The following is a 12,287-nucleotide window of genomic DNA, read 5'->3' as shown; positions in this document are numbered from 1 at the left end:
CATTCAAGTTGTTAGGAAAAATGGGATTGCACTGCTCCTAAGTTTGGGTCAAACCAATGGGACACACCTGACAGCAGTGGTACATTTGCAAGACCACTGTAGCCCCAAGCTAAGGCATGTTTACCTGTGTCATATGCTGTAATATCTCGAAAGGTTGGTTAAAGGAAAACTAGCCAAATATGGCATTAGCTCCATTTCACTTGAGAGCAGTAAATTTATACTGAGTTTCATGGCCAGTGCTTTTCTGTTTACCAAAGCATTCTTATAAGCCAAATAACAGAAATGTATTAGGTCAGAATGCTATAAGACTGTTTAGGCTTCAGAAGGCAACCAGGGATCGCAAAGCTATCAAATTCTGAAACGGTTTTGGATTTGCTGTAGGACCTTATCTTCTTAAACTCAGCTGAAAGTAAACTTCTACTTCTGTGCATTCAAGAGATTTTGCTCCGTGTGTGAGTAGTAGTGTTTTTCATGTTAAAAATTATCTAATTTACTGATCCCTAAAAGGTAACCAGGAGCTTAGGTTCAAGACATTTTGAGACAAAGGGTCCTGCAGATCACCATAATGCAATGGAAAGAAGAATTTCTTTTCATGCATCCATTCATCTTCTGTTATGTAACAAAATATTTTTGATGGAGGCAAAATAAATATTCAGAATTGCAAATTAGCGGGGACTTGTATTTCAACTTGGAAAAAGAAAATCCTTTGTTGACTTTACCCAATCTAGGCTGTAACTTTGTTTCTGCTGGTAATACCAAACCCAAAGGATGAGTTTATATAGATGATAATACAGAGAATTGATTCGGATAGTAATTTTCTCCACGTTACAGTTTACAGGAATCTTTGATGCAAACCCATTTGTAACAGCTTGTCACAGATGGGCCTTTTAATGCAAAATTTAAGCTATCCTCACCCTTCCCATCACATGGTCTGGACCTTGCAATAAAACTGCTGCATTTCATCTCCAGAATAAAGTACTCTGCAGTCAACTAGGCATACAAAGTAACATGAGTACAGAAAGATTTAACAGTGAATTACATAAGAAGACCAAGAAAAAGGTACAAAAACCTTCATGAATACAGTGCTGTTTGCTATTTCCTGTGTTAAACTGTTTGCTACCCTAACAAAGGCATCAATGCTTTTTGAATGATGCGACATTGATGGAAGGGTACAAGCAACTGGTTTACTATGACAACATTGAAGTGGATTCGGTCAAATCCACTTTGACAAAGTCCAAAGGCCGAATGGCGATAATGTCGAACCTGACATTGTCAAAGTACAAATTCCGCCCCTATCTCGACCCATGTTAAAGCCCGTTCCGAGGTTGAATTCGAGATGTACTTCGACAGTGTTGGAATTCGACCTTGTCACTTTCACGGACGTGGGTCGATGATACCATCATTCAACTGAGTCCGCTTCAGCATTGTCATAGCAAACCCAAGCAGCTAAATGTTTTTTTTATTCCAAAGTAAGGCCTAACACAATCATTTATTGTAGGCTTGAGCTGTTCCATCACAATGAAAGAAGTCATGTACCCTTTACATTTGCTACTTGTCCAAAATTCTTGAATTTTCTAGCAATTAATTAAACTTCTTATCTTGTATATTCTAGATCCTGAATTCTGATTATTGCATAGTGCGTTATTCTTCCCTTCTAGTGCACATCACAGATGGTGCAAGTAGCAGCACCCCAATCAGAAGTCCGATACCCCATCATTCAGTATAAATAGATGACCACTGAGATGTAATGGAATGATTCTGAATGTAATTAAAAACAGGGCTCCCTGACAAGTCTTTGACTTGGTTCTGGTCAACTCACAAAAGATGAGATCAGAAATGAACAAATCTTTGGAAATCCAGTCAACGTTCTGAAACATAAAAGCAAAAGGAAATGTTTTTGCAGAGGAAACCCACCTGCAACCACAATGTGGTGACTGCACCCATAACTCTGAGGTCGCACCATTATGGAAAAAGGGGAAATCCTTGATAAAACAACAAGTTGATCTTCCAATGAAAAATCCAGTAGTCATACAATAATAACTGCTGACCATTATCGTTTTGTTAACAAGCCTGGATCCTAAAAATTGCTTTTAAATTAAAAATTAGTTTTTGGAATGGCTTGTCTTCAACTTAATCTTAGTATACAAAGAATGGTCATAGGGCAAACAAAAGAAAAACAGTAAAAATAACATGTTTTTATTAATTCTGCTGCTAATGTTTCTGAAAGTGCTAAAAGTATAAGTTTAGGTTGCTGGTTCCCAGCCTTACCTGGTACAGCCCCATCACCCCACCATTTGTATGGCTGTTTTATCACACAACTTGCATTGTTAAAAAGACTGATTGTTGGTGAAGAGAACTGTACCAAGCAGAGATATTGAAAGCAAAATTATTGTTAGAAACTCCCTTCTGTAAGTTGGCACCCTGGTATATGAGGGATGAACTCACTCCTGAAGGTACTGTTCAAATATTGCAAAAAAACTGAGAAACACACATCTGAGGTTTCCTTTTGTGCAGAGAAAACATAAATCTACTAGTGCTGTGTCATATATTTTTTTTAGTTTAGCAGTAAGTGGAAATCCCACTGAGAGAATGACATGCCAGTCCTCCTCTTTGCTTTGGTTAAAGGATCCCATCTAGTTAGCAGTTGTAAAACATGAGACTAAACCGTTCTGTAGTCTTTGTAAAGTCTGTGTCTTGTACTCTAAATAACAAAAGCAGGAATGTGTTTTTTTTTTGTTTGCTACCTGTAGGTTGTCTTCTATTCTACATCTCTACCTGCCATCCAGGTTGAATTTTTATCCCCCCCCCCCCCCCCGAGTCACGTATTTCTGTAAGGAAATACAAGTGCTAATCTTAATAAACATTTAACTAATGCAGAGGTCAGGTATAATGTGTGAATGCTCACCTTATCAAAGCCTGTCCAGTCAAGCCTAAGAAGCCAAATGGGTAACTTAGAAAAGATTTTATATTTTGCTGTGCGGTTTTGCATCCTGAGAGTTAGTTATAGTACATATGGGGGGGTACAGTCTCTCACTTCATTGGAGGTAGGAAGAAAGCCTAGCCCATATGAAAACATCTTAAATCACTTGCTGGTTTGCTCTCTAAGGCTTGACCAAATGGAGTTGTTTGTGTCAGGCATCAACAAACTGCCATATATCCCTGTTGAATGACTATGGAATGTGAACTTAGGTTTTATTTTTTATGGCAGCAGTCAAGGACAAACTTGAAACTGTAGGCATTTTGGTTTGGATATTCACCTTATTAGCACTGGCTTCCGGGTTCCGCAGTTGATCTGGTTTCATACATTTTTATTACCATTTTATAGAGTGTGTTATGATGTATTTATCAAAAAGTGAGTACTTTGCTTAGCTCTGCTGGTAAATCAGAGAGGGATTGCTATGTCAGCAGAGTTGTCCAGCTCATATTAATGTTTTTTATGCAGAGGTATACATTTTACTAAAAAATACTCAATGGAAACTGACGTGTGTGTGTGTGTCTGTGTGTGTGTGTGTGTCTGTGTGTCTGTGTGTCTGTGTGTGTGTGTGTGTGTGTGTGTGTGTGTGTGTGTGTGTGTGTGTGTGTGTGTGTGTGTGTCTGTGTGTGTGTCTGTGTGTCTGTGTGTGTGTGTGTGTGTGTGTGTGTGTGTGTGTGTGTGTGTGTGTGTGTGTGTGTGTGTGTGTAATAGCTCCCCCTGTGTGAGGTTAAAGGTAACAGTTATACCTCAGGACTCAATTTTCACAAGCTAAGCCATTAACTCATAAAATAATCTCATTGTTATTTATTCATAAGCAGTCATTTTTTTTCACTTCACAGGCAAGCATCGGGTCTTTGTTTATTATTTATTTATTTTCTTCTAGGGTACCGGAGACACCAGTGGAGGCTGTCGTTGCAGGGTAAATGGAGTAGTGTGCAATCCCAACTGTCAAAACTGTCACTGAATATGAGTACCAGAGCAAGAAATGACAGTGCGCAAAGACAGTGCCAATTAAAGAACTATGCAACTTATTTTTGTGAGGGAGGAACACCCTGCAGAAGAAATGTTCAGCATTATTTTGGTAGTTTTGGGGGATGTCTGTCTACCACTGAAAAGTCATTTTCATTTCAAAGATGTCCTGGGAAAATGCCTTATAGCCATCCTGCTAAGGGAAGGGATTCTCTGGGGGTCTGTTTAATTTTTGCTGTGAGTATTGGGCAGGTTAACATCTTTCTCTGAACCATCATGCCAGCAGCTGCCCTCTGTAAGGGGTTTGGACTATGTCAAATCTCCCTCTGTCTACAGGTATGTAATGGACTTTGTGATATCAAACAACAAAAAAGGGAAGGTTATGATATAGCTTGACCTTTGACGCTTAAAAAATACACTAATGGATGGGGTCCAGGGATATTTTATGCATCAAACCATTCATTCTGAACTGTAGAACTGCTGTTAAGCATATAGCCATGTAATGCCACAGGGTTTTATGACCGTCCATTAATGATTAAAAGTGATATGGCTACACAGGACAGATTTTAAATGCCACAATATTCTGTGCATCAGTTTAGCATTTAAATCATGGAAATTCTTTGCTATCAAGTGTCCAATAGATAAATTGGTAGTAACCTGTTCAATTTCAACTGCCTACTTAAGCCCTGTTTGTGAACTATTTAGCGTCACTGGTCTAATTCCTTCTTCTTCATTTTTACACACTACCCTTGTGATTTTTAAGTAGCCTGTGGATATCTAAGGTGTGTAATTTCATGTTAGCTCATATATCAGAAGCGGGTAGCACGATTTACAAATACTCATATTTCTACCCTTATCAACTTAGTCTTGACTGACTTCATTTACTAAGAATTAAAGTACATGAGTTTAATTTGACCAGTTGGTAAAAGATGGAGAGTTAGTTTCCAGACTGCTGAGTAATACATGGGATTTGCAGAGAGATAGCTGTGTGAAGTAAATATTCAGCTTAGTGGACTGCTGTCATACTAATCAACCTCTTACAACAAAAAATCTGGACAAAGCCTAAAATAATGGAAGGACAAAGGCCCAAAAATAGGGACAATTTTAAACATTGCTCTTATAAACTTATAAAGATTCTAGAATAACAGGCTGGTTTTAGCATTGCATGTTTCAGAAGGATATGAATTCTGAAACTCAAATATATGTCATTATTTAATGAGTTCATTCTTCATTCATTTGCCAGAAAACAACACATTTTACAAGGAACAGACCAAAAATTTGAGGCAAAAATCTGGACATTCTCCGAAAATCTGGACAGTTGAGAAGTATGACTGCTGTCTTTCAGAGTAAGGGTATTTATAATGTTATTGCTTCCGAGGGAGTTCATATGGCAGGAGAAGTAATACAGATGAGGCCATAGCTGAAAAGTAATGCTTAACTGTGTGTCATTTTATACATGTGCAATTTGCATCTGGAGTGGAAACACTATCAGGAGAAAAAATTTCAAAAGGCGTAATGACATGACATATACTGTTATGCTCAAAACATCTTGGCTAGTCAGTGTAGACCCTGGTCATGTACTGCTCTGTTCGCAGTCTAGTTTCATTACATTTCCTTCAGAAATTTGTCATTTTTTTTCTCAGCATTATCTTGAAACTGTTTGCCTAAATTGTATAGTTTATTAGCAGTTAATATTTTTAGGACTGTTACTCTCTTTTTGTTGATTGTTTAATTACTTGTGATTTGTTTAATATATTAATTCATACTGATCTTGTTAGTAGAGTTGCATTATAGCTTTGTTCTTTGTATTATATGTTTAATGTAATATCTGTTTTTTCCCTTATTTTACTATAACAAGACCGTGGCTGAAATGGGACACCCTACGGTTTGATCCACTTACCCCCTAAATAAATAAATAAATAAAACATATATAAATAAGCAAATCAGTGAGTTCATAGGATGATAGGTACTTACTAGGGTATTGATCTGTGAGGGATCTTATCTCATCCAGGGCAGAAGTCACAAAAGAATATCATAATGGTGGTACTATCCAAAAAGAAAGTGTCTGATAACACCAGGGCTGATGATAATTGTCAAGAAAATTAAAAGGTCATGAGAAAAGGAATATAAATACATAGAATGAGAAATAGCATAATAGGACAGGCCACACAATTTTTCCTCCCCAACTCTAGCCTCTTGGTGAACATGTCAGGTATACAGTCACTTCCTGGTCATGTGACACTCTTCGGACATTAACCAGGTCATCAGCATGACAAGTTAAATGTTTGCATTTTAGCTATGTGGTTAAGGGCATACCCAGAACATGCCATCAACAGCCCAAAGTACACTATTTGTTGTTTGTTTCTATTTTGTGAAGTGAGTTTTGATCCAGTTTAAATAAAAAGGCTCTGCCATATTTACTCTGGTGTTAGTGGCATTTCTACTGTTTAAAGATGTGTGCCGCATCTTTTTATAAGTTGTAAACTATATAGTTTATACAATAATTACGTGGAGGTAGTATAGCATTTTAGCTGGTGTGAAAAAATCATAAAGATCAAGGTGAAGTGACCAAACAAAGCCAGTCCTGGGCAAATCAATACTGTCCAAACATGAATGTTGTACTTTGCTATTATGCAGTTATCTTATTTTAAAAATTAAACTTCTTGATCTTTTATGTTATGTTACTGTGTTGTGACATTTAATCTGTCTACTGTCACAAACTGCAGGGTTTAAAGGTACTACAATGATGCACTGTGCTTGTGTGTACTACTGTGCATTGTGACCTGTAAACTAGTGCACAATAGTGTGACATGTACAGGGAATATCAGTTTTAGAGCATTTGTTGTCACTTTTTGTAGGAGACATGTTTACTGGTGGATGATGATTCCAACACATACACCAGTAACATAGTTTGAGTGTTTAAAGATATTTTTTTTGAGTTTGGTATTTTATAAATGTCAATGTATATATACATGACATTTTATTTTGGGTGCAGTGGTAGTGTCTAAAATTCTGTTGTTAGGACATTTATGTTTTGTTAAGTTTCTCCTCTTAGCTGCTTAGAGAAAATGGAGGCAGTGTATTTTTTTTAATTACAGTCACATTGACTTACTGATCTCTGTTTGTATTATTCTGTCTTATTCACGTGAATAATGTAAAATGTATAATGAGCATTTAGTAGTGAAATGACCACTTGTTCTTCACATTTTTGAATTCTAATTAGCTTTCATTATTTATTTATTTAACATTTGTTTAATGAGAAAGCCTGACTGGGACAGGGCCCATTTTTTAGCCAGGGCCCTGAGAGAAAGGCTCCAGATACATGTCTCTAGAATGTGGGAGAAATACGGAGAACCTGGAAGAAACCCAAGTGAATGCAGGGGGGACATGCAGACTCCACATAGGAGGCACCCCAGCCAAGAATCAAAATGGAGAACCTCTTGCTATGAGGCAACAATGCTAACTGCTGCACCACTGCACCGCAAAAGAATTGATTGTTTGTTTGTTTGTCTTTCGGCTTTTTCCCAGTAAGGGGTCGCCACAGCGGAACTCCGGTCTGCTAATGATTGGCAGTAGATTTTTATGAAACGCTGAGGTGCCAGTTTGATGCCCAACATTCAATGAAGGCACGCCCATTTATGCACACATGTCTTTCGAATGCTACCCAACTGCGGGGAGGACATGCAGACTCCATACAGAAGGCACTCCCAAGCCAAGCTGAGAATCGAACGGAAGAACCTCTTGCTGTGAGGTAACAACGCTATTCTATTAGGCTCATCCCTAATAATATCGTTAAAACTATCTTTATATAAAGAAGATTCTGGGTTATTGAAAAAAAAATGCTGTTGGCTATTAAAAAAATGAAAGTAGATGTTACCATAATTGCAGGTATATGCAATATAAAGTAAATACACAAGTGTTTTGGTGTGAAGCTTTAAAATAAAAGGTTTAGTTGTATGCAATACTGTAAGGACACAAGGGGAAAAAAATACACCTGCCTGGCTTGATGTCATCTTGAGAGGATCAGACATTATAGAGTGTTATCCTCTATTTTTCTTTTGTTAGAATTTAGCCATTAACTGATTATATAGGCAGTACCTTAGTCAGGATTGTACGTTAACTTTCTGAGCGCATTTCTCCGCTCCAAGTCTTGTCCCCTTCATTACATGGTTCTGGGTGACATTCCTTTCAATATGTAACAAAAGAAAAACCCTGAAATGATAAGCTTAAGCAAACAAGGTGTGTCTGTGTGTGTGTGTGTGTGTGTGTGTGTGTGTGTGTGTGTGTGTGTGTGTGTGTGTGTGTGTGTGTGTGTGTGTGTGTGTGTGTGTGTGTTTTTAAATAGTACAGAGATCACAGACAAGAAATGTATGTCCCATAGTACACCCTCTAGAAAGCAGTCCAGGTAGAACCTCAAGTAAAAACATTTAAACAGTATGAGCCTTTACTGACCCTGCTGACAGGCATTACACATTAAGCAGAACCAGAAGTAAAAGGAATATTTGTTTTTGAGTAGTTTATTATTCTATAGTGCATAAATAATTCACAGTATAGAATTAAGGACCTGAGAAAATCCTCAGAGTATCTCATTCCTTTTACAGAAAAGTTGGTCTAGCTTCTGTCACCAGAAATTCTCTTAGGGAGTGAGGCCAGACAGAGAAAGTAAGAGTGGTTTTGCAAAATGCCATAGCCAAAACACAAACTAGCATTAACCTAGATCTTTGTGACTGGTGATATGTTTTTCAAAGTGTATACCTAACATATCTGGGATAATTATGCAACACAGGAAGCTGATAGAGCAAGCTATAGCCTGGGAATGAAGCATGGAGCTGTGAACACAATAAAGTTTTGAAATGCTTAAGAATCTAGTTATAGAGCAACCTATGTTGAAATACTACAATTTAACGAAATCCACTGTGTTACAAGTGGATGCAAGTCTGAAAAGTATAAGACCTAGATAGTGATGGTCCCCATCCCACAGATACTGTGCCCTAGGAAAGTGACAAAACTGGTCATAAAGTTCAATGAGCAAACTTATAGTATTTTATGAGAGTTTTGTTTTTATTCTGAAACACTTCTCTGATGGCATTAAAGTTGAACACTGTGTGAAGATATTTGTAGCATTTTAAACATATTTATTAACCTTATTTTTAAACTTTAATACAGAAATGTATGTGTTTGAGTCTTTCTTACTAATACTTTGTGTGGAAAACCATGTTGATAAAGTTGGTAGTAAGGATGCATAAAAACAAAAAGTTAACTTGGTCAGTGATTGCTAACGTGAACTTTGCTTGTATTCTAAGCCTTGCAGCCCACGGAAACTGTTGTTTTATTTAGACAAACTATACTTAATTAAGTAATGATGTCTTTCTGGGCCCATCACAGTAGTGGCATCAACATGAAGTATTTCTGTGCCCATCACAGTAGTGGCATCAAAATTAAGTTGCATTTCAATGGTACGTTTATATATGGCAGCTTCCTAAACTAAACAAACTGCATGTCCACCTATTTATAATGATTTTAGCAAAACAAATACAGTTACATTGAGTTAAATGGTCAGTATTATATATGTTGAAAGGGAAGGTGATCTCAACTGCATTTTTTATTTGTAGTTTTGCATTTAAATGTCAAAACAAATTAGTAAATTCTACAGAAAGTAGTGGTGTAAAGACATAATGCAGCAAAGCAAATGAGCAGGTGAACTGTTCATTTATGGTTTATAGATTTGCGTATAAATACTGAAACTAATAACTTATACAGGAAACAGCAGTGATAAGATGGGTAACTTACAGATGGCAAAGATTAAATGCTCCATCTTCAATAGCAGTGTGTTTTCTGTCAGGTGTGTGCAACAAACACCGATACACAGATGACAAGGAGAGAAATGGATACAGTTCTGTATGAAACTGTCGGAGGTCTTTGGGTACAGTGCACAAGTCTGAAGCTGCAGTGAGAAATAGAAATATTCCAAAGGGCTTTTGACTTTGGTCAGAAGAGGTAGCAAGTTTCTAAAACTATGTAGCATTAATATCTGAAAGGTTCCAGGATCAGTACTAAGAAAAGGTCAACAATGGCTATGCAGCTCGTCAATTTTCACTGAATAGATGTTAATTTGGAAGTCATTGTGACTTACACATAAGAATAATACCACACGTCCCTTCCCATGCCCTTGTCCAGACTCATGTAGACAACTGATGAGATTAAGCATTGTTCTGTGTAGTATTAAGTGTGTAAATGTTCAGAAATTACTCTTTTTTTTACTGTAAAATTTACCAAAGTTTCTGTCAAATAGCACTTAATTTTTACAAAGCACAGTTTCTCCCCTTGCTTTCTTTTGTTTGCGATTCAGCTTATCTGTAAACATATAAAACTGATGTAGCCTTGTTAATAAAAATGTATTCTTTCTCACTGTGGTATTTACAGAGCAGCAAATATGCATATAAGTAAATACATACTGAGATTATTGTCTTCATGTAAAACAAATATCAGCATAGAATGTGTAAATGAATAATTAAAAACCAGTAATGAATTCCATTTTTTTTGGCATTTTTAATTCTATAAATAACCAGTGACTGTATCTGTAGCTGGGGAGTTTGCGGTTTTGCTAGTATGAGGTGTGAATGTACCATGCATGATTCAGAGGCACAATAGGAAGGCATGTTAGATCATGCACCAACATCATTTGTACAGTATAGTTAATCACAGTGGTGTGATAACTTCTCTATATGTTATGTGAATAGTAGCTACTAATTGTGCATGCATATCTTGTAACAGGTCATACTGCATCACAAATATGCATATAAATAAGCAGAAATGAATATGCCATCTACCTTGTTAAGCATTTTCTTATGTTGTACAGCATGCCAGCTGTTGTCAGGTACAGGAGGTGCCAGATTTCACATAGACTGAAAACCAAAGATACTACAAGAATGTGAATCTTCAATTTATTTATAATGTTTCCCCAGTGTGGTCATTTATCACCCTCAGGTAGAACTAGTGAAATAAGATAGCCAGATGGCTAAAAAGATAAACAGTCAGAATGACATATGTCACTGTTGTTATAATTCTGAGGTATTGGTATGCAGACATTCATGGAAACTACAACATGTGGAGAGGATACAGTTTTGTCCTTGCTAATGTGACATGCTCACTGATGCTTAGTATATTGCCAAAGCAGTTTTGTACTCTATAAACATCTGCAGTATCTAACTTATAACTCCAGCTGCAACCTTATATGAGCTGCCATTACTGTATTATTTCTAAGGTTATGTCTGTCTCATTTTCTCACATCCCACTAAATATTTAGTATTAACTAATATCTCATAATGCTTTTGTAGACTGCAGACCTCAGATGCCATTTATCTGCTCCCTCTCAGAACATTGTAGGGAGCTGACAGTCCACAGAGCTCAGCAATCAGGGCAGGGGTGGGTCAAGTCATACAACCTTTCAGCAGTGTGGCCGTGTGTGCATAATAGGAGTAATTAGCATTCTGTGATAATGACGAGTTTCAGTGCAGCTAGAGTTCCATCTGGCAGGAGCTCAGGTGTCTTGCTGTGGGAGGACAGGTCAGGTACATTTGGGACTGTGTACCTGTGTGTAATATAGTACTCACATGGCTGTGCCATTTCCCTTTTTAATTGCATTGTATCTAATAGCAGTCCAGGTAATATTAATTATGTTGTTCAGTTATTTTATGCTAAGCAAATGGTTACCTTTATCTGGACTTCAGGTGCTGGGTTGTGTATTTTTCTAAGGCATTATCTGTAGCTGTACACCTGTTTCTGCCTGTACCTGCTCCACAGTTTATCTATGATTTGCATGTTTGTGAACTGTAGACTTTGTTGCTGAACTGCATTTGCTCAGCTCTTCCTCTTCTTCCACACTAGCTTCATCCGCTTCCTCTTCTGTCACATCTCGGTCCTTCACAGTCTATAAGATCCTAACTCTCTTCTAATTCCTTATCTGTTTCTTTACCATATCCTTAAGCTACTTCTCAGTCTGTAAAGCGTCTATTCTTAACTCTCTCACTATCTTTCTATATCATTAGCTCATCTGCTATTAGTTTTCATAACTTAAACCATCATTTTATTTTCATGTATTATAACAACTAATGTCATACATTGTACTACGTACATAATATTTTTATACATTCTATGTATTCAGGCTATGCATATGTTGTTAGAATAACTAAAATTGTCTATAATGAAATAACTTCATAGAATTATCCAGATATGTAGTATATCTTATAACCTAGTTTATGTTCTGTCAACTTATTTTTGTATAGCATTCCTCATGTCACTTGTATTGTTTTTGGACTGTAATGCATTTGTATTGCAATGTATG

At 37.0% G+C, this 12,287-nt stretch overlaps 1 protein-coding gene across 2 annotated transcripts in view; it reads left to right on the top strand.

Annotated features, from left to right (window-relative positions):
- The window catches only part of RBCK1 (RANBP2-type and C3HC4-type zinc finger containing 1), a 348,371-nt gene extending 342,001 nt beyond the window's left edge, over nucleotides 1-6,370 (top strand). For both annotated transcript variants that reach the window (XM_044090303.1, XM_044090302.1), the window contains one exon: nucleotides 3,858-6,370. In XM_044090303.1, the coding sequence (XP_043946238.1) occupies nucleotides 3,858-3,938 (81 nt within the window). In that variant the 3' untranslated portion in view covers nucleotides 3,939-6,370. The remainder of the gene's footprint in view (nucleotides 1-3,857) is intronic.
- Nucleotides 6,371-12,287: the final 5,917 nt, after the last annotated feature.

This window comes from Protopterus annectens, chromosome 12.part0, assembly GCF_019279795.1.
Source record: "Protopterus annectens isolate FY-2018-M chromosome 12.part0, PAN1.0, whole genome shotgun sequence".
Lineage (NCBI taxonomy): Eukaryota > Metazoa > Chordata > Ceratodontiformes > Protopteridae > Protopterus > Protopterus annectens.
This window is presented reverse-complemented; position numbering and strand designations above follow the sequence as displayed.